At 35.9% G+C, this 23,793-nt stretch overlaps 1 protein-coding gene across 4 annotated transcripts in view; it reads right to left on the reverse strand.

Annotated features, from left to right (window-relative positions):
- The window catches only part of MANEA (mannosidase endo-alpha), a 79,681-nt gene that overhangs the window by 52,202 nt on the left and 3,686 nt on the right, over nt 1-23,793 (reverse strand). The window contains exons 1-3 of one of the 4 annotated variants that reach the window (XM_027602871.1): nt 19,147-19,424; nt 8,775-8,861; nt 6,753-7,331 (exon numbers count right to left, since the gene is read on the reverse strand). In XM_027602871.1, coding sequence (XP_027458672.1) covers nt 6,753-7,331; nt 8,775-8,793 — 598 coding nt within the window. In that variant the 5' untranslated portion in view covers nt 8,794-8,861; nt 19,147-19,424. Of the gene's footprint in view, nt 1-6,752; nt 7,332-8,774; nt 9,838-19,146; nt 19,425-19,823; nt 20,016-23,793 lie in introns of those variants that run through there. The other 3 variants (XM_027602869.2, XM_027602872.2, XM_027602873.1) reach the window with 3 other exon arrangements.

The raw sequence follows: 23,793 nt of genomic DNA on the forward strand, positions 1-23,793 counted from the left end.
CAGTAAGGAAATTGAAGTAGTAATCAAAAATCTCCCAACAAACAAGAAACCAGGGTTAGATGGCTTCCCAGGGAATTCTACCAAACATTTAAAGAAGAATTAATACCTATACTTCTGAAGATGTTTCAAAAAATATAAATGGAAGGAAAACTTCCAAACTTGTTCTATGAGGCCAGTACTACCTTGATCCCAAACCCAAAGACTCCATCAAAAAGGAGAACTACAGACCAATATTACTGATGAACATAGATGCAAAAATTCTTACCAAGATACTAGCCAATAGGATTCAACAAAACATTAAAAGTATTCACCACAAGCAAGTGGGATTTATTCCTGAGCTGCAAAGGTGGTTCAACATCCTCAAATCAATGTGATACACTACATTAATAAAAGGCTAAGAACCATATGATCCTCTCAATAGATGCAGAAAAAGCATTTGACAAAGTACAGCATCCTATTTTTTAAGATTTTATTTGAGAGAGAGAGAACAAGCAGGGGCAGAGGGAAAGGGAGAAGCATGCTCCCCGCTGAGCAGGGACCCCGACACCAGGCTCGATTCCAGGAACCTGAGATCATGACCTGAACCAAAGGCAGATGCTTAACTGACTGAAGCACCCAGGTGCCCCAGCAAACTTTCTTGATTAAAACTCTTCACTGTGTAGGGATAGAGGTAACATACCTCAATATCAAAAAAGCCATATATGAAAAGCTCACAGTGAATATAATCTGTCAGATCAGGAACACAACAGGGATGCACACACTCACCACTGTTGTTCAACATAGTACTAGAAGCCCTAGCCTCAACAATCAGACAACAAAAAGAAATAAAAGGCATCCACATCAGCAAAGAAGAAGTCAAACTCTCACTCTTTGCAGATGACATGACATTCTATGTGGAAAACCCAAAAGACTCCACCCCAAAATTGCTAGAACTCATACAGGAATTCAGTAAAGTGGAAGGATATAAAATCAATGCACAGAACTCAGCTGCATTTCTATACACCAACAATGAGACAGAAGAAAGAGAAATTAAGGAGTTGATTCCATTTACAACTGTACCTAAAACTGTAAGATATCTAGGAATAAGCCTAACCAAAGAGGCAAAAGATCTGTACTCAGAACACTATAGAACACTAATGAACGAAATTGAGGAAGACAAAAAGAAATAGAAAAATGTTCCATGCTCATGGATTGGGAGAACAAATATTGGTAAAAAGTCTATGCTACCTAGAACAATCTACACATTCAATGCAATCGCTATCAAAATATCATCAACTTTTTTCAAAGAGCTGGAACAAATAATCCTAAAATTTGTATGGAATCAGAAAAGCCAAAGGAATGTTGGAAAAGAAAACCAAAACTGGTGGCATCACAATTCTGGTCTTCAAGTTCTATTTCAAAGCTGTAACCATCAAGATGATATGCTACTGGCACAAAAATAGACACTTAGATCAATGGCACAGAACAGAGAACCCAGAAATGGACCCTCAACTCTATGGTCAACTCATCTTTGACAAGGCAGGAAAGACTATCCAATGGAAAAAAAACAGTCTCTTCAATAAATGGTGTTGGGAAAATTGGACAGCCACATGGAAGAATGAAACTGGACCATTTCCTTACAACATGTACAAAATAGACTCAAAATGGATGAAAGACCGAAATGTGAGACAGGAATCGATCAAAACCCCAGAGAACACAGGCATCAACCACCTCTTTGACCTTGGTGCAGCAACTTCTTGCTAGACAGGTCTCCAAAGGCAAGGGAAACAAAGGCAAAACAAACCATTGGGATTTCATCAAGATAAAAAGCTTCTGCATAGCAAAAGAAACAGTCAACAAAACCAAAGACAACCCATAGAATGGGAGAAGATATTTGCAAATGACATATCAGATAAAGGGCTAGTATCTAAAATCTATAAAGAACTTATCAAACTCAACACCCAAAGAACAAATGATCCAATTAAGAAATGGGCAGAGGACATGAACAGACATTTCTCCAAAGATGACATACCAATGGCTAATAGACACATGAAAAAATGCTCAACATCACTTGGCAACAGGGAAATACAAATCAAAACCACAATGAGATACCACCTCATACCAGTCAGAATGGCTAAAATTAACAAGTCAGGAAATGACAGATGTTGGCGAGGATAGAGAGAAAAGGGAACCCTCCTACACTGTTGGTGGGAATGCAAGCTGGTGCAGCCCACTCTGGAAAACGGTATGGAGGTTCCTCAAAAAGTTGAAAATAGAGTTACTCTATGACCCAGCAATTGAACTACTAGGTATCTACTCAAAAGATACAAATGTAGTGATCCAAAGGGGTACCTACACCCCAGTTTATAGCGGCAAAGCCCACAATAGGTAAACTGTGCAAAGAGCTGAGATGTCCATCGACAGATGAATGGATAAAGATGTGATGTGTATATATAAACACACACACACACACACACACACACACACACAATGGAATATTACTCAGCCATCAGAAAGGATGCTTACCATTTACATCGACATGGATGGGACTAGAGGGTATTAAGCTAAGTGAAATAAGTCAATCAGAGAAAGACCATATGATTTCACTCATGTGGAATTTAAAAAGGAAAACAGAGGTACATAGGTGAAGAGAGGGTAAAATAAAACAAGATGAAATCACAGAGGGTGGGACACACCTGGGTGGTTCAGTCAGTTAAGTGTCTGCCTTTGGCTCAGGTTATGATCCCAGGGTCCTGGGATCAAGTTCCATGTCGGGTTCCGTGCTCGGTGAGGAGCCCGCTTCTTCCTCTGCCTGCCACTCTCCCTGCTTGTGCGTGCACTATCACTCTGACAAATAAATAAAATCTTAAAAGGAAAAAAAAAAATCCACAGAGCAAAGCAATCCATAAGAAACTCTTAATCATAGGAAACAAACCGAGGGTTGCCAGAGGGGAGAGGTTTGGGGGAATGGGGTAACTCGGTGATGGACATTAAGAAGGGCACAGAATGTAATGAGCACTAGGTGTTACATAAGACTGATGAATCACTGAACTCTGCCTCTAAAACTAGTAATACCCTATGTTAATTAATTGAATTTAAATAAAAATTATTAAAAATCCGTCCACTATTCAAGCCAAAAAAAAATTCCTATAGCATTTTTCATAGTAATAAAAGAAACAATCCTCAAATTTGTATGGAACCACAGAAGACTCCTCTACAGATAAAGCAAAGATAACAAAGAAAAACAAAACTGGAGCCATCATATTTACTGATTTCAAACTATACTATGAAGCTATACTAATTATACAGTATGATCCTGGCATAAAAATAGGCACTTAGATCAACAGAACAAAATACAGTACTTAGAATTAAACCGCCATATATAGTCAATTAGTAAAGGATAAGGGAGCAAAGAATATTAATATTAAATGGGGAAAGGATATCTCTTCAACAAATTATGCTGGGAAAACTGGATAACCACACACAGAAAAAGAAAATTGGACTCTTACACCACCTAGAAATGGATCAGAATTAAACATTTGGATAGGACACCCAAAGCACAAGAAAAAATTAACAAGTGGGACTACATCAAACCTGAAAGCTTCTACACTGCAAAAGGAACAATTAAGAAAATGAAAAGGCAAATAAATTATTTGTAAACCATTTAACAGATAATGGGTTAATATCCAAAATATACATAGAATTCCTCTAACTCAATAATGAAAAAATCCCCACAAATTATCCAATTAAAAAATGAGCAGAGGAACTTAACAGGCACTTTTCCAAAGAAGACTCGCCACTGTTGGCATGAAAGGTGCTCAACATCATTAACCGCCAGGGAAATACAAACCAATACCACAGTGAAACAGCCTTTCATACCTGTTATAACAGATATTATCAAGAAAACAAGAGATAGTAATTGTTGGCAAGGATGTAGAGAAAAGAGAAACCTTGCACACTTTTGGGTGGAATCTAAATTGGTTCAGCCACTATGGAGAAGAGTATAAAGGTTCCCCCCGAAAATTAAAAACAGAACTACTGTATAATCCAGCAGTCACAACTCTGGGTATAAATCCAAAGGAAATGAAATGTTATCAAAGAGCTATTTGTATTCCTGTGTAACTGCAACATTACACGACAGCCAAAATGTGTCCATCAATGAGTGAACGGACAAAGACATGGTGATACATATAAACAGATGGATAGATATAGATAGATGCACTCGCATGCGTGTAAACACACACACAGGTAAATACATATAAAGTGTGATATATATACATATACATATATAAAATGGAATACTATTTGGCCAGAAGAAGTAGTGAAATCCTGCCATTTGCAGCAACATGGATGTTATCTTGAGGACATTATGCTGAGAAGACACAGACAAATACTTTCAGATAGCTTATATGAAATGTAAACAAAACAAAGAAATAGAGTGAAATGGTGGTTACCAGGGGCTCAGGAGTGGGGAAATGGGAGAGAGGTTGTTTAAGGTACACACTTGCAACTAGTACATAAATAAGATGTGGAGATCTCATACATAGTACAGTGATTATAGACATCAAGACTATTAAAAACATTCAACTTGCTAGGAGACTAGATCTCCATTTTTTCCACCACTAGAAGAAATGATAACTATGGGATGTGATAAAACGGCTTGCTGATGGCTACAATGGTAATCATATGCAAACATATATCAAATCACTACGCTATATACTTTAAATTTACAGAATGTTAAATGTCAGTATTTCAATAAAAATGAGTACAATATTTAACTGATAAGAAAATAATTTATAGATGGACTGCAATATCACTTTTATTTCTATCAAAGGATATAAAATATTTGCATCAATAGTGAAACAGTCAACATTTAAAATTAAAATAGTTGTATTGTTGACAATGTTTTGAAGTAACTCGTTCACACATATTATGCAGCAGTAAAATAATATATGGGGGAAAGGTCTTCATAAACATAAGGCAGGCATAAAACTAGATATGATTTGAAAGTTTTCTTCCTAATTACAAATAACATACAAAGTATGTCATTTACATATTATTTCTTCAGATGAAACATACCTGGGGGCGGGGGGGGGGGGGGGAGACACTCATTGCATAAAGTTCAGTTTTCATTAAAGAAATCTGAAACTTCCATGGATATCCATTTTTGCCAAGCATAGCAGTCACAAACAAGCCAACCTTGTAATAACAAAAAAGGCTTAAATGTGATATAAATGCTTTGTACAAAATAGTAAAGTCATTGAAAAGTCCTCTCCCCAAAAGTAAACAGAGACTGTAGTCAATGATCTCTGAATCTTATTTCATGTCATATTTTATATTATAGAACATAGAACCTGGAGCTATAAGTATATACTAGAAAATTAAATTTTTTTAAATAGTTGGAAAAAAATAATTACAGAAGAAAAACAAAAAACAAGTCATCTTGCATAGTTGATGCAGATTCACAGAATCCTACATTGTTTTGTTCATGTAAAAGCCTTGCACATCTCTATATACCTATTAGCTCAATAGTGAGTCTGTGCCTTTTGTACAGCTATAAAAATGTGAGAACACCCAATTTGTTCTTGTGGCCCTAGTGTTAGGGACACTAAAAAGACAGAGGAAACACAACAGAGACTTTTTTATTTTAGAGGGTAGATTAACAGTTCGAAGAATTCTCAGGCATCCAATTATGCATTTTTTATTAATTACCTGTGGGATAATGACTCTATGTAAATGTGTGCAGTTGGAGTACCAGAAGTTAGAGGGAAGACAAAGTTCAGGGAAAAGGGGAATAAAAATAATCAGAGACTTCTCATCAGTTAAGTTAAAGTGCATACTGTAAATTTTAGAGCACTCATAATATAAATAAAAGAAATATATAATAAGAGAAAAAAATGGAATAAACATATCCTATACAAGAGAAGGCAGAAAAAGAGGAAGAAGGAGTAGAACAGACAGGATGAACAGAAAACAGCAAACAGAACATTTAAAATAAACCATATCCTTATTAAATACAAATAAGCCCAAATTTAAAAAGCAGAGATTGTTAGACAAGGTTTAAAAAACAGAAAACCAAGACCAAATGATATACTACATGCCTAAAATTTGAAACAGTCCAAATGTTCATCAAGATGAATGCAGAAACAAATTGCTATAATCATACAATGGACTACTATTCAGCAGTAACAATGACTCAACTACTGACATAGTTAACAACAAGGGTAAACTTCAGAATGATGTGCCAAGCAAAAGACCACACACACACAAATGCTAGATGATTCTATCTCCATACAGTAAGAGAACATTCACAACTATTCTACAGTGAGAAAAATCAGATTCACAATTTCCTGGGGAAGAATATGGGGGTGCATAAGGGAAGAATGACAAAAGTTTCTGGGCTATAGGATATTTTACTTCATGTTGGGAAGAGAAACATTATTGAGCTGTATGCTTGAAGTGGGAGAATTCATTGTATCTTATGTAGATCATACTTTAATACAATTCAGAAAGAATACATTAGAAATCAATAAAAATATATCCAGAAATATTCTGAAAATTAGAAATTACATAATGTATTTTAAAGTAGTATTAAAAGGTGGTTTCCTGGATGTTTAAGTACATACATACAGCTTAATTTGGAGTTTATAAGCTTAAAATTGTAATTAACAATGTGAAGAATAATTAGTAACTTAAACAGTCTACATTTCTACACACACACACACACACACACACACACACACACACACACACACACACACACAAATAATTACCAATTGAAGCTGAGTACATTTGTTTCATGTGAGTTTCAATGACAGAAGGATCCCGAGAGCTGTAAATTCCCAACTCAGGGTAAAAGCTGGAGCCAATGTCATCCGGGGGACTGTGTTTCCCTTGTGGATAATTCTTGGTTAGTCTAGGGTCCCAATGCTTCAGGATTGGATGGTTCCAATGTATATATTTACCATCAAATTGTGGATTTCCATACCAACTGTAATAAAATACATGTAAATAATAATTCAGAGGTTGCAGCTCTTCCAGGTAAGGTTCAGAGGCTTTGGAAGGCTTCATAGTGATTTCAACACTTTTTAAATTCTTGTTATTTGTTTCACTGTTGATTTTGTCATTGTTTTGGGAATCAAAGTTTTTCCCTAAGCGAGTTTGTTGATGAAGTACTGGAAGAAGTTCAAGTCCAAAAGGATCTCCAAAAGTAGCTTTATTTGGTCTCAGCATTTTTAAACCCATCATCAGGGAGAAAATAAATAGGATAAAAAGTGACAAAATGATGCAAGTCCTTCTTCGAAACTTTGCCATGATGACATACTTTAAACTCCAAAATGGTAAATGTTTAGCTGTAATTTATTGAAAAATGGTAATTAGTAAATGGTATTGACAATATTTCCCAATGTATTCGAAATGAAAACTAAAATCCATAAAGTTCATTATATTGAAAAGTTTTAAAAGTGCAATATATTAGTTGTATCATCAAATACTGATGTGTACAAAATCTATATATGGCTAGACTAAATAGCAGTATTTGGAAATAGCAATTATATCTTGTCAGATAAACATCTTAGGAATTTTATTTAAGAAAGTATTTTGCATCATTTGAACAGATTTTGTGTATGCTGAATATAGGAAGGAAATATTCTATGCAAGTGGACTAAAATTTTCCAAATATAAAATTAAAGGCTCATAGTTTAAAAAAGGAAATACTTATGAATGGATTAAAAGCCTCGTCAGTAAGTGGATTTTCAACAAACTTTTTTTCAACTAAAATAATGATTGCACAAGAAGGGAGTAATCACACATACTTCATTTCTGAAATGAAAAGAATGAGAAATAAAAGTATGATCACAAGTGAGGGAGTCCTAATTTAAAAATATATTACTTTATAACTTTGAACACCTTATTGAACAAAGATTATAAACATAGACTTATAACTTCTAAAATGGTATTGTGTATTTTTATGTTTCAGTAACTATGTATACACATATATGTGTAATGTGTATATATGTACATAGGTATGTATACATACATGGAAATAAAATGTCTTTACAAATTCCTTATTTGAAAGGTATTTGGGGAAAAACTGACATTGTCTTTATAAAATATGACTTTTTATAATAAACCATGCTGTTGTTATTCTAGAGAATTAAGTTTCAATAAACTAACCCTAATAGACAAGACAGATAAGTAAAACTTAATCTAACCAGCAAGTAATTCTGTCTCACACACACAAACCCTCTCTACAAATTGCTACTTCCATTATGCATATATGCAAGAATTACTAAGATGAGCAAGCATATTTCTTTTAAGACTAACATCACAGATTCCTCTCAAAGTTAACCTTGTTTAATTGTGAAATACATTACACCTAAAGATCAATATAAAAGACATATGTCTAGGTTGAAACACAAACATTCAAAAAGGAAACTGCCAGTTTAAATGCTCATTTCCATTTTTTGGGCCCTTTGCCAATCACCAGCCCTGCCCCTTCTCCTTAAGAAGGACTTGACTTTTGTATTTACCATCCCCTCACCTTTATAGTTTTTTCCAAAACATAAACATATCTAGCCAATCTTAATTTTGTTTTGCCAGTTTCAGAATTTTAAGTAATTATATACACATTAATATGCATATTAATCTTCTACATAGACTTTGGTATGCTTTACATATACTTAGATATGCTATCAATATGTATAATTATATATAATTTGATATACATAAAATATACAAAAATATGGGGGAACAACATTATTAAACCTTCTCTGACACTTTACTTGGTGTCTTACCTCTTTCCCATCCCTGCATTCCATCACATCAGTTCTTCCACTCCCATACAAAAAACCATGAAAATGGAAAGGCGTAGGTAGATAGATCTGGAGAATTTTGTTTTACAACTGTATTAATCCACTGGTTTGATGAAAATGTTTTCATGTCAAGTATTCTCCTTCTTAAACTTTGGAAATAAAAAGTAGCCCTTTCTCTATTGTTCCTAAGACTCTAATTTAGTGACCCCCCCAAAGTTATTATATTTTATTATTAAATGGAGACATTGTGACACCAACAAACTAGACTCATTTAAGTTTGTCATATAGCCAACTGTTAACATTACACATAAACTAAAACAAGCATTATGAAAATAGACGTAGTTTAAGATGAGAAGCAGTTAAGTCCTTACTGTTGTTTTTCAACAAACAAAAATTTCATTTGGTTGAAATACCAAAAAAAGTCTAGAAAACTAAAAAGATGTATAACTCAACTGAGCAACTCAATTGTGTAAAAACTATTATGCTAAGCGTCACATGAAACAGACGGATTAGATAGATTAGTAAAACATAGTTCTTATGTGCAAGGTACTTAGAGTCCATGAGGAAGGCAGAAGACACACGCAAGCAACTATAATTCAAAGAAGAAAAGTGCCAACAGAGAAGTGAAAGGCAATTCAAGACATCAAACTTCACCATTTGCTCAATCTAATAATCTCCCATTCATAATAATTTAAACTAACTCTCTTTCCACATTACTATTTTTAGTGACTCTACCAACACGGATGATCCATCCAGTAGTTTAGTCTCCCAGTTCTTTGCCTCACTTCTAGAGATCTGTTCTTCCACACCCCCACTTCACCAACTCAGGTATCATACTCCTACTATTGATCCTGTCTTTTAAATCTTTTACCACTCCAAAATCTTTATTTTTTTCCCATTTTCCAAACATAAGCTCTTGTGCTTTGAGCCTCTAGTTTAGTAGTCTCATTCTGGTAATTTCTTGACATTGAGATGTCCTATCTACTGAGTCCACTGTTTCTGCTATTTTTCCTGTTCTTCATGTTTTGTCTCTAGTGATATAGTTTATCCTCCATAACCCAACATTTTTTTAAAAGATTTTATTTATTCATTTGCGAGAGAGACAGAGAGAGAACAAGCAGAGGGAGAGGCAGAGGGAGAGGGAGAAGCAGACTCCCTGCTGAGCAAGGAGCCTGATGCGGGACTCGATCCCAGGACCCTGGGATCATGACCTGAGCCGAAGGCAGACACTTAACCATCTGAGCCACCCAGGCGCCCCATAATCCAACATTTTAATTCCTCACTTCTCTCCTTTCTTGATACATACCCGGTAAAACTCCAAATAAATCATGCGTGTCTTGACTTTGATTCAGAACTACAGAACTATACTGGACAAAAACACGCAACCATGCTGATTTTTCACTACGAATTCATGACCATAAATTTCAAATGAACACTCACGACCGCTTAACTATCCCATTACCATACTCTAGTATGTTCACTTTTTTAACCTCAGAATGTCATTTTCATTTTTCATCAAACCTACTGCTGTGTCACCAACTCCCTTTATTATCTTCAGATAGCTATGTCTTAAACAGTTGACCCTTCAACAATGTGGGTTTGAACGGTGCAGATTCATTTATATGTGGATATTTTTTTCCATAAATATGGAGAAGTAGTAAAAATGCATTTTCTCTTATGATTTTAACACCATTCCTTTTCTCTAGCTTACTTTATTGTAAGAATATAGATATAATATGTAGGGCATACAAAACATACATTAATGAACTGTTATCAGTAGGCTTCCAGTCAACAGTGGGTAATTAGTTAAATTTTTCCAGTCAAAAGTTATATGCAGATTTCTAACTGCACAGGAGTCAGTACCCTTAACCTCCAGTGCTCAAGGGTGAACAGTACTTCATAGAGAAAAAAGAAACAATCATACAGGAACTCCCTCATCTTCCCATTAAATTAACTAACCTATTGGCATCAACTTTTATCAGCAAATGTTTCCAATATTTGTTGTTTCACTGCTTTTTCTTCTATAGAAAATTTTATTTTGTTGAATTTTGCTCAATTTTTTCAACTGCATTTTCTCTAAGTTTCTTTACCCTCTTTCTCATAAGGCCTGATCTGTTGTGTTTATCTTGTAGTCATTTATGAAATAATTACCTCATTTTTGACTTTTCATAGCTGCAATTTGCTTATTCATTCATATCTCATAACGATTTTATTTCTATTTCATTATTAGGTTACAGTTGTCATATTTTGTGACCACGTCTCTCTGGCATGCCTTCAGTGTTTACAAGTATGTTGAACTTTTTTGCCTATAATGACTTTGTATGGGATTTGACTGATCTTTTACTGTTACTAAATATTACATGAAATAATTTTCTCTCAATTTTTAGGAGTGTTTTATCATGATAGTTTTTCTAGCTTCATGCATTAGAGAGAACTTCTATTGTTTTTGTGAAATCTTACTATGGTCTCGAATTTTTGCTGAGATCAGCTGGGTTTTTCTCCATTCCCACATTTATCTGGATGTTTTTATTTCCTTGGCTTTTATTTTGTTATTCTGCTCCATTTGAAAGTTATTTCCAGAAGTTACTCTTGTATATGGGGTTTTGTCCTGAAAACTAAGATGCTCTAGCTTCTTCAGATAGAAGACTTCAAAGTTCCCCTCCCCTCTTGCAGCTATTATTCTCAGACTGGGCTGTCCTTCTTTCAAATTAACATCTATATTATATATATTCTACATATAGAATATCTATATTTATTCCTGTTATCAGTTTAAGCAGACGCACTATTTCTTCTCCTTCCTCCAGCACAAACCAAGTTAGAATACAAGTCTTATAGCTGTTAGTGAGCTGTCCCCTTCCACTCATACCTTGGGGTCCCTGGGGATAACTTGTCATTTCAGTTTTGTTACAGGTATTTGTTTTGGTTTTACTATTTAATGGTCTGTTTTTAGGATTTCAGAATGATTCCAACACTATACCACTGCTGTTGCCGTCACATCTTTAGCAGTATCTTATGAGTTTTGCACCCCTGTATTTTTAGGACCACTTAGTTCAAAATATATTCAAATTTCCATTATTTCTTCTCCAATGACTTATTTTTAAATGTATTATATTTGGGAGACGAACTTTACTATGTCTCAACAATAAAAGCACACTTCTGCCCCAACTTTGTACTGTTTTGGTGTATTTTATTTTTTTACATAAATTTTAAACCCCGTCAGATGGGATATGGTTTTACACAGTCAACATTCATTACATTTTTACCCTTTCCTTTGCTCTTCACTTCCTCCTGCATCCCCCCACTTCCATTCAAAACAATTTTCCTTATGGTGAAGAAATTATTCCCTCTAATAAGGCTTTTAGTATCAGCCCGCTGCTGATAAATCCCATGTTAGTTTGAAAATATATTTTGCCTCCACTGTAACATGGATCGATACCCTTCTATATTGGCAATTTTCTTTCAGCACAACCCATTATCTTTGTTTCTGTTGAAAACTCAACTATTGTTTTGTCGTTCTTTTCCTTGATTTTTTAAAAACTTGAAGAATCTTTTCTTTTTCTCTGGCTCCTTTTAATATTTTTCTCATTTGGTTTTCAGCAGTTTTGCTATGGAATATGGTTTTCTTAGTATTTGTCCTGCTTTAGGTCCAACATGCTTCTTCAGTCTGTGGGTTGATATCTTTCCTTAGCTTTGTAAAATTCTTGACCACAATCTCTTCAAATATTGCTTTTGCTCCATTATTGCTTTCTCGTTCATATCTTTTTGGAATACATTACTCATGTTAGAATTTTATATCCTTTTTAAAACATTTTAAAATTTCCCTCATCTCTCCTTGCCTCAGTCTGAGTCCTTCTGAACACTTCCTGTTTCCTAATTCTCTTCAGCTGTAATTTAATGTTATAATTTTACTTAGAATTTTCATTTAACTCTTTTCAAAGCCATCAGCTCTCTGTTAAAATTTTCCATCTGCTAATTCATTGAACATGTTAATTCCACTTATTTAAAGTCCACCTCTACTAACCTGAATTGGATCTTAGGGATTCTGCTTCTATTGCCCGTTTTTGTTGTTGTTGTTTTGTTCTCTCTCAATATCTGGTCACGTTTTTTGTATGCTAAGTAATTTTTTTTTTAATTGAATGCCAGTCATTATAATGAAAATTTTTAGAGACAATGAAGCTCTATATATTATTTTCCTCTAGAGAAAACTTGTGTGTCTTGAGGACTGCTAAGGTAGAGGAAGATTATCTTAATCTAAACAGAGTAAATCTTCGAAACTGGTTTTAAGTCCTTGTAAATATCTGAACTATTTCTGATTAATCCTATTCCCTTACATGCATGGGTACTGAAATTAAAGCCATGGGTTTTATCAAGATCCTGCCACTTTCTATTTTCTACTTATGTTCTTAGTTTCTGTTATTCTTGAATCAGGGGTTTTAAACAATCCTCCCCTATTTCCTCCACAATCTCCCAAAGAATAATGCATGTTGTAGGCCTCAAAGCCATTGAAATGATTAAGGAATTCCACCTGAATTCCCTTATAACTTGAGTGTAATGGAAGGCTTTATAACAATGACAAAATTCAGATGCAATACATAAAAAGGCAAATTAACTACATAAATTTAAAGATATGCATATCAGAAAACACTATTAACAAAAGACAACTGACAGTGAAAATACTGGCAAGATCTTCTACCTCTCTCAAAATTTTAAAAAATGCAAATTAAAGTGGCTCCTGGGTGGCTCAGTCGGTTAATCATTTGACTCTTGATTTTAGCTCAGGTGATAATGTCAGGGTTGTGAGATGGAGCCTGCTTGAGAGTCTCTCTGCCCCTTCCCCCTCTAAAATAAACCTTTAAAATAATGCAAAATAAAACTACATAAAAATATCATTTATCTACGAGACTAAGAAAACAAAAACAAAAATACATGCTGTTGGCAAGACGGTGGGAAAACAAGCACTTCCAAACATTGCTACCTGAATGCAAACTGGTACAGACTTTTTGTGAATTTGGCAATAGCTAACAAAATTACACACCCATTTATCTTTGGACTCAGAAGTCCTACTTCATGAATATTACCTTAAAAATACACAACCACATAAATAGCACATAAATCCATATACAGCACTGTAATTGTAAAATACTGGGGTGTTCAGCTGAATAAAATGAGGAAGAACTCTTTGAAATGACATAAATCGAATTTCTGGATATACTGCTAAGTAAAAGAAGGAAAATACAAACAAGAAAATATACATTTTCTCAAGGGCACAAAAGAAACACAGGAAGAACAAGAATCTTGAGGTTGATTATGGGGGTAAGGACAAATGGGACCAAGAATGTGGAGGGAGGAGAATGGGTAGAAGAGTTGGAGAAGAGAAAGGACTCTACCTTTTTGTACAGCTTTGGCTTTTTGAGCCATGTCATATTTCGCATACTCTAAAAAAACAAGTATTAAATGTTAAATCCCAGTTAGTAAGCTGTTTTTGCAATGGTACACGTTAGCAATTTTTAAAAAATTTGTCAGAGAGAGAGAGAGAGCGAGCGAGTGAGCGCACAAGCAGGAGTGGCAGGCTGAGGGAGAAGCAGGCTCCCCGCTGAGCAAGGAGCCCAATGTGGGACTCGATCCCAGGACCCCGTGATCATGACCCAGGCCAAAGGCAGAAGACACTTAACTGACTGAGCCACCCAGGTGTCCTACAATTCTTAATGTGTATTCTACACGTAAGCAAACATATGCCGGAAACTGGGGCCCAGGTTTTTCACGGACAAAAAGTTATGTATAAAGTGGGAAGCTAGAAAAAAACTTGTGTTGTCAGATTGTAGTTAGCAATATCTGTATGAATGTGTGGCTTTTATCAGTAAATAGGGGTGTTTTGTGTGTTAACATTTCCTAGTTCTGTACACTGACAGAGTCTAGACCCAAAGAAACCCCAGCAGCAATGAACACATCTGATGCCAATATTTTGGTTTGTAAATATCCTTCTCTACCTAGAAGAACCAGGTTCCTTGGAGAAATGTTGATTCCCAGACTGTGGCTGGGAAAGTACAAAATGAGCCTTGATCATCTTACCAGAAAGTAAGAAGTACTCAAAAAGTGTTGGGGACATGTCCATTGGACACAGGAGCCAGCCTGAAGGGGCAACCACTGGCTAAATCCTAGACAATTTCAGCAACACAATAAGGAGTAATAAATGATAGGTATTAAAATAAGAATTCATGAATCCATACAGGTATTTTTTTCATACTGATATTTTTTTAAATGCAAAAATAAAAGGAATAAAGATTCATGTTAGCATGCCAACTAATAAATTTAGATGGAATAATGGAATATCACTATTTGTCAACTACTATAACCACCATACTAGGCAAAAATCATCAATGGATATTAAATGATTTGATGAGAAACAGGATATCTATATATTGGCAAAGAATCTCCCCAAAAGGCACCTAATTAATACAAAGGGAACAACGGTAACTCAGTGCAAAACCTAGCAGACACCACCTTAAACAAGTGATCAAAATAAACTCTGAGGATGCCCTAAGAAGGAAATAATCACTGCTATGGTATTTGTCAAAATTTAACTTCACCCTAAACATGAGGAAACATCAGACAATATATTAGACACTCATGCATATATCCACATACATATATACCTATGTACACACATACGTATTACATGTAATGTATATAATTATATACGATGTAAAACATAAGTGTGCACATGTGTATAATGATAAAATATAGTAAAATATTACCATTTGGTGACTATCCAGGAAAAATATACAGGAACTGAGTTGTTTGTACTATTTTTGAAACATTTAAGTAAAATTTGAAAAGAAAAAAAAAAAGAAATCCCACCAGCAAACTGAGTTGTTTGTACTATTTTTGAAACATTTAAGTATAAAATTTGAAAAGAAAAAAAAAAAGAAATCCCACCAGCAAACTGGAGGACATAAGCTGGTAACCTAACACTTATTTCTGGGAAGGGCCAACTCATACCATCCTACAAGCTTTGCAACGCAGGACTCCAGAGAGTGAATTTCTAATGTATGGAATGTGGCAGCCCTACAGAGAAGAATAAAGAGATGATACAATAATTTTGGCCTGTTTCTATCATCTCTTGTCCTGAAAATTCCAAATTATCAAGACGAAAACAAATCCCTCCCTTAAAGACAGAAACTTGACAAGCCATGAAGTAGAAAAAAGAATTATGGTTATAACAGGATCTCAACTACATTAAAGATGCACAAAGGAAAGAAAAGCACTTAAACATGTAAAATGATTATCTCTGGGTGATAAAATCTAGTGATATTTCCTACTCTACCTTCTAAAATTAGAACATAATACTTCATAAGAAAAGTTTAGGAAATAACAGTAATGAACATTGCCAAGTCACAGAGAACGGGAGCAATGACTACAGGATTTAGAAATACAGGAGGAGGGGAAGAATGAAGGGGGGAAATCAGAAGGGGAGACAAACCATGAGAGAGGATGGACTCTGAGGAACAAACTGAGGGTTCTAGAGGGGAGGGTGTTGGGAGGATGGGTCAGGCTGGTGATGGGTATTAAAGAGGCACGTTCTGCATGGAGCACTGGGTGTTATACACAAACAATGAATCATGGAACACTACATCAAAAACTAATGATGTAATGTGTGGTTATTAACATAATAAACAAATTTAAAAAAGAAATTAGACCTTGCTTTTTGAGAGGCTGAGTGCTGAAGTGTGTGGAAGAGTCAAGATATAGAACAGAATACTGGCCTTGCAATCTAAAAAGACAAAGTCCAAATCAGCCATGTTTACCTCTTAAAAAAAGAAACTATTATCTGTTAGTGTTTTCTGACAAAGCTGTTCTGTGAATCATGCACGATAATGTATGTGAAAGTGTAAAAAAAAGGATAGTATTTTAATCATATGGTAAATACCAATTGGATTTAAAAATAAAGGTGAAGTTAAAGGCGAAAAAATATATAAGACAAATAGTTCTGAAACTTTTATATTTGTTAGATTCATTTCTCAGATCTACACAAGAACACAAAACAAAATGTCCATTTATGGAAGCTGCCTTGTCCCCCCCAACCCTTGCCTGTAAATGTAGCTTAAGTGGGTCCCTCTCTTTTTACATTACTTAACTCACTTAAAATGTTCATTTATTACATCATTATAGATGATTCACTAGCTCTAACCCAACCTCCACATCTCAATTAACAGTAAGTCACCTCAACCTAAAGGCTGAGCACTGTGATTCAAGGCAAATAACCTACAGCTGTGCCTTTTAAAGCTTTCACCTATTCAAATGACCTCATCTTTCTCTCTATACAATGAGTTATTACCTCATTCACAGATTTTTGAGCATGAAATGAGTTATTATAAAACTTTTAGAATCATTTCCTGTTTGGAGTAACAGTGAATAAAAATGAGTATTTTTTATGATGGTTATTAAAGATGGGCATCTAGCAAGCAATTAATAACACAGTTAATTCTAAATGTCTATTCTCTACACGGCTAACTTTTAAAATGCTACTCATCCTTCAAGACAAAGCTGGAATGTTGCCGCCACTTGATACCTTCCCTAATTGATTCCAGACTGAAAAGTACTCATTTTCCCATACATTCTATTGTTACAGCATTGCCTACTTATTAAAGTGGCATTTCTTTACCTACTGCATCATGCTATTTACTTACATGTATTGTATCCACTACTAGATTGCTCCTTAAGGTCAAAAAATGGAGTTCTTGTATTTACACTGCAGAAGAGTCCCACACATTTTATACACAGTGACCATAAGTGTTCAGCTTAAACAGTTTCAGGCCCTTTTGTTTTTGACATTAGTATATATTTGGGCAGTATGTATGTGTATAAACACATTCTACTGACTATACAGATGGTTGACCATTAATCTATATTGAACATATTATATAGGAAGAAACATCCAATAATTTTAAAAATTCATTTCAATAAAAATTATCATGTTCAAGACAGCAAAAATCACAGTGACCCTTGAGATGCTAACAGGTCTAATGATCTAGGAAGAAAGGAATGGAGAAACTATTTATTTGGCTTCAGCAAAAGGAAGAAGTTTCAGAAGTCACCTGAGAAAATAAAATTACAAGTTAATTGCAGATGTATGGGTTCCCAAAGTAGGAATCTACTCAAGGTATTGGCTATTGAAGACCTGCTTTCTTCAAAGGGCCGTATACATTACATAATACACACAGTAGTTATACCTAATAGGTTCCCTTGAAACTCTATGGTTTCTACTTTTGTTTTATGCTTTTAATCTTCGAAATGCTAGTTTTTGACTTAGAGGTCTAAGAGATCCAGAGCACTGTGACATCAACTTATTTCAGAAAGCATTTGCTGTCAATCCAGTTAGGCCAAAAGATTTCACCTTTTAATTACCTATTATTAAATTATACAGACTCCTAGTGCTTTTTTTAGTATTTTCTAATTTTATTTTCTAAGAAGCCATTCTAGATAAACAACTAATAATAGAAGATACACCTGGAACTTTCAAAGTCAGTTTCTATACCAAGGCTTCCTTGCCCAGGTGGTTTTAGTGTAAACACTTATGCCCTCTGGTTAACAGAAATTCAGCTACGCATAATCTTATCCTTCCATTTTAGTCTTCATAACAACCTATGAAGTAAAACTTTTTAACACCATTTTGCAGATGACAGATGTAACAGAGGTACAAAGCAAATGTTAAGTTTTCAGTGGGCTTAGCCCTTCACTGAAGGGCTAAGCAACACTCTGAGGTTAAGCACCAGCAAGAAGAGGAGCAAGCTTGGCTCTAGAACTCAAGCTCTTGCATTCTATTCCACCGTCCTACAACCTACTACACAAATTAGGTTTAGAGATTTTTTTTTTAGACAGATGAAAACTGCTGACATGTGGTCATGTTTTCATTTAAATAGTATGGGCTTAGAAAACAATTATGTTACCTACTCATAAATTGCAACTCAACTTTAATTTGAGGACAGTTTATTTTCTGATCTTACGCTTACCGTTCATCACGTGACTACCAGAACCGGGTCTGGTAGTGTTTATGCACAGAGACTGAAAGTCTAGAAGATTCACTGCACCCCACCTTTTTTTCCCTGAGCTTACATATAGCTCAATAAGAAGTTAATCACATGGTAATGAAAATGCTCTGTAATGTGACAGTATTACCAAACCTGCATTTTGTATTTTTCTTTCAAACTACTATCGAAAATACTTTAATATAACCCGTTCCAGTCCTATTTGTCTTTTTTAAAGTCCTATATTATCCTCCCTTATTCTATTCATCTTTAAATACTTCCACGTTTTCTCTTAACATTTATCCATGGGTCTCACAATAAAAAATTACCATAAATGCCTGAATTTCAATTTGCTCCTGTGGAAAATGGAAAAAGACGTTTAGTCCGGCCTAGCTGCATCCTGAAACTTAGCAAAAGATAAAAGTCTACACTGACAGAGCCAGGCGTGTTGACAAATGAATGGTAAATAAAAGAACATCTCTGGGGTGGCTTAGCCATCCCTCATCTCCTCGCCAGAGGCCCACAGACGCCAGGAGGCAGGCGGCCGCGATCCTCCTGCGACATCCCGAGCGCAGTAGGCCTCGATCCTCCCTCTCTCTCCGCAGGCTCAAGGCGCAGCGGCAGTTTGGCTACAAAAAGGACAAGGCACTGAACGGCTTCCGTCGCTCCGGAATTCCCAACTTGCTGGGGAGAGGAGGGAAAACCGAGGCGACGACCGGAGGTTCCGCTCCAAGGAAGCTGCCGACAGAAACCCGGCAGGGTCTGTAAAACGCAGGCAACAAAACTAACCAGACACAAGAGCTAAGACTGACAGTGAGGGACCCTGGGGTCCCCAAAAACGCAGCTCGCCGACTCTCCCCCGCCCGAAGGGCGCGGGGTCAAAGGCCATCTGCAGAAACTCCAAGCACATTGGCTGACGGACAGCGCGCGCAGGCGCTGGGGGTGGGTCCCATACTCCGCGCAGCCGCGTCTGCGGAGCCGTGCCGTGAATCCTCCAGCTACTCACCGGGGTCGGGAATCCGGCCACAAGCAGACGCTTCAGCCAGAGCCGTAGGGGTTGAGGGGAGAGGGAGAGCTGATTGCAGACAGCGCGCGACCTCCCCGCAGCGAGCCCAACCAGCCCCGCCTCCCAAAAGGCGCGCGCAGAACGTTCTTGCAGACCCGGGGGGCGGGGCCTGACGCCGGGCTCCAAAAGAGGGCGGGCGCTGTCTTTCCCCGCACGGGCTCCCCCTAATCTGTGAGCGTCGGGAGGGGCGTGGATAAAGGAGAGGAGAGCTTTTCCGGGTGTCCGGTGCGGTTGGAGAAAAGGGGCGGAGCCGATCGGGCTGGAGTCCCAGCCCACCTCTCGACTAGAGAGGACTCGCCCCTCTCTTAAAAACTGTTCTGCGGTTGCTCTGGGAAGCTCTCACTAATTCAGGACAGCGTTTTGATGGGATGCTTTCCAGAGTTGCTTTAACTCGAGTACACCGGTTGTTTTCAAACTCTTTAAGGAACAGTTTTATCTTTTTTTTTTAAATGGAAGTTTTCTTGAAGGCCCTAAGTAAATAAAGATGACATTTAATTGCAAATGTAAAATCACATTTGTAGTGGAGCATAGAAATAATTGAGAACAATTGAGACAGGTGTAAAGAACAAGAACTTTCGAAAGAGGGGTTTACAGCTGAAGGTTTCCATCTTACATCAGCCTGAGAAGCCAAGAGAATTCTGTTTTGTTGGTTACATAGTAACAAGAAATCCTGGCTCACAGTCTAGAACTTGCTGACGTGACCAATTTTGTAAGGGCTGTCCTTAAAATCACACTGGATTTTTAAGAGGAATTTTGGTTGTGAAATATGCATATGTGAATGTATCCCGTATGTGCACATTTTAAAAAATAATAAAAAGAATACCCTGGTACCCATTACAGAGCTGAAGATGCAGAACACAGTATTTTTGAAGCCTTCTCAAAAGCCCTCTCCATCTCGCTCCCAGACAGAAAATAACCTTTATGCTACATTTTGTATTTTATTTCCTTGAATTTTGAGCATAGTTATGTATGTGTGATTCCCTAAAAATATAAGTTATCCTGATGTTGTTATTTTTTTATAACGAATCATACAGCATTTTTTCCCCTCCGGCTTCTTTTTTTTACTACACATTTGGGTTTTGAGATTTATCTATACAGAGATACATTTCACATAGGCTGGCATATCACCATAACACCTGTTATTGTTAGATTTAAAATTTTTGCCTGGCATAGCATCTCTTAATTTGCTCTTTTAATTTACATTAACCCCCTTGCCAATGAGTTGTGCATCTTTATAAATGCTTAGTGGCTATTTGGTTTCAGTAAAATGCCTGTTCTCAATTTTAACTCACTTTTTATAGGCTTGTTGCTTTTGGAAATTAATTTGTAGATAATATTTTTAAAGTTTAAGTACGTTTTCTTGTTGGTTATGTGGTTTAAATAGCTTCTCTCAGTTTTATGGATTGTCCTTCTGACTTTCTGTGGTATCTTTTGATAACCAAAAGCTATATATTTTAAGTACTGCTAGTTGAATTTAACAAATTTTTACATTATAGTTTCACACATTTTGCTTTCTTGTTTACAAGAGTCTTCTCAACCTGAGACCAAAGATACTCTCTTTTATTTTCAAAAGTTTTAAAGCTTAATTATGAAATATTTTTAGACACAGAAAAATATAAATAAAATAATGAGTATGTTATAGGCTTTGTTGCTTTTGGAAATTAATCTGTAGATAATCTTTATATATTTTTAAAGTTTAAATACTTCTCTCTTGTTGGTTATATGCACTCAGCTCTACATATTGAAAAATTTAGCGAGCCCCTCTTTCTTACAGTTCTTCTCTAAAATCGCCTTAACTACTCTTGGCTGTTTGCTCTTTCATATAAACTTTAGGATGAATCAGCCAAGATCCATAAAAAACCCTATTTGGATTTTGATTGGAATGGATTTGACTTTATTGATTAATTTATGCACAGGCCTGGGAAGTAAGGAGAAGGATCTTTATTGCTAATGCCAAACAAGAAATGGATGCTGTTTTGCTAGTATCAGGACAAGATCAACCCCAAGGATCTTGTGGGGGTAGAGACTATTATAATAATAAATGGGAATTAGGAGAAGCCAAAGGCTACTATTAGTTTAATGCATTAGGACAGTTTCAATAAGAATTTGATAAGCAAAATTTGTATTTTTTCCCCATTCTTCCCTGGTTGGATCATTTTTTTTTCCCTTTGGGATCTCAGTGACCACCCTGATGCAACACATTTGAAATGTCTCTTTACTACACAAAATCAATTTATATGCAGCTCTCCCTTTTTTCCTTCTGGCAATCCATCTATTAGATGAATGGCATATTCCTCCAGTGCTAGTTTTTAGTTAAAATACATATGAAAAATAGACAATTGAATTTGGCAGAAATTATAGCCATCCTGTATTTAAAAAATGTCAAGATTTAGTGTGTAAAAATATATGTGATCATTACAACAAAACATTGTTCCCATACCTCCCAATAATTAATCCACACAAACACACTTTGGAAAAAAAAGTGATGTGAGAAAAAAAAACAATGACATTGTCTCTATAAGTAATATATCTACATTTCTTGCCATTAGCACGGGACCAACGGAACAATCAGAGTTATAAGATGAGGCATTAGTTTCAATCCCAGTCCAATTCATAAATACTGTTTTGCATTGAATCTGATGGGTAGAAAAAGTCATGCAATGAGAATCTACCCTAATTAATTTATGTTGGCAGACATAATCAGTTTTTAAGAAGTAGGCAAGCACCAATATAGTTATAAAATCAAATACCCTTTCATTCAATATCAGGATATTTATTAATATAATAACTCCCATAAACATATTAGAGTAGGGAATAATGATTATTTCAAAAAATGCAGAAAAAAACTAGGCCCTCAGGACTGATACTCTCTTATCTTGATTTCCTAGGATTCTATGATACTGGAAATATTACTTTAGAATTTCTATCTCTGTCAATTTTTAAAATTGATAAACTGGTGGCAACAATTGACTCTAGAGAGAGAGAGAGAGTTATCTAAATGTTCAAATTGAAGCAAGAAAGGAATTTGTATCCTGAAATCCCCTACTGCACTGTAAAAGATTAGCGTCTCCTTGACAGCATGGATTTTGCCCTTTTTAAATGTCCAGAGCCAACAAAAGTTGTTGACATATAACAAGAATGCAACAATAATTTATTCAGGGGATAAAAGAATAAAAGACTAAGGGGTTACTTACTCATTATTATTTAATCCTAGTTTCTGATATGTACTGTTTGCTCTAGTCCTAGAACTGTCCTTACTGTCGCCTGAATACCTTATGTCTTTTTATCCCCTCCAGTCCCTGCAGTTTCCTCAGAATCTCCTAGACATATTATGTCATTTCATACCTTTGTTCATCACTCCACTCACCTGACATGTCTTCTCAGTTCCTGTCCATATCCTTTCCACTCATGTTAATCAGAGTTCTTTTTTGCCAGCAATAGAAACTGAATCTGGCACACTAAAGCACAAATAGACCTCATGTGGAAGGTTACAGAGTATGGCAGGAAGGTGAAGCCTAGTGAATTAGGCAATGGGCGGGAACCCAGAAGGGCTGGACAACTGGGATCACAGTCTCATGCAACGGTACAGATTAAGGCACTGATACTTTCAAGTGTGCACTGAACTCTCAATGTTTTTGACACCACCATGAAGAATTTATCCATTCTGCCTGCATTGTTTGCCTTACTTCTTCAAGATTAAAATCTTTGGTTGGAAAAATTTGATTAGCTAAGCCTAGGTTATATGTCTGTATCTCCTTAGCTTCCTTGAAAAGGGAGTTGGTCCATTTGGCTTCCTTAATGGGCAGTCAGGCACAAGACACACACTATGGTATTCCTCCAAAACCAGGATTTTGGGATTCTAAATAGCCAACAAACAAATGCAGTAAATCTCAAAACAAAAGTTCAATTA

Source organism: Zalophus californianus, chromosome 7 (genome assembly GCF_009762305.2).
Source record: "Zalophus californianus isolate mZalCal1 chromosome 7, mZalCal1.pri.v2, whole genome shotgun sequence".
NCBI lineage: Eukaryota > Metazoa > Chordata > Mammalia > Carnivora > Otariidae > Zalophus > Zalophus californianus.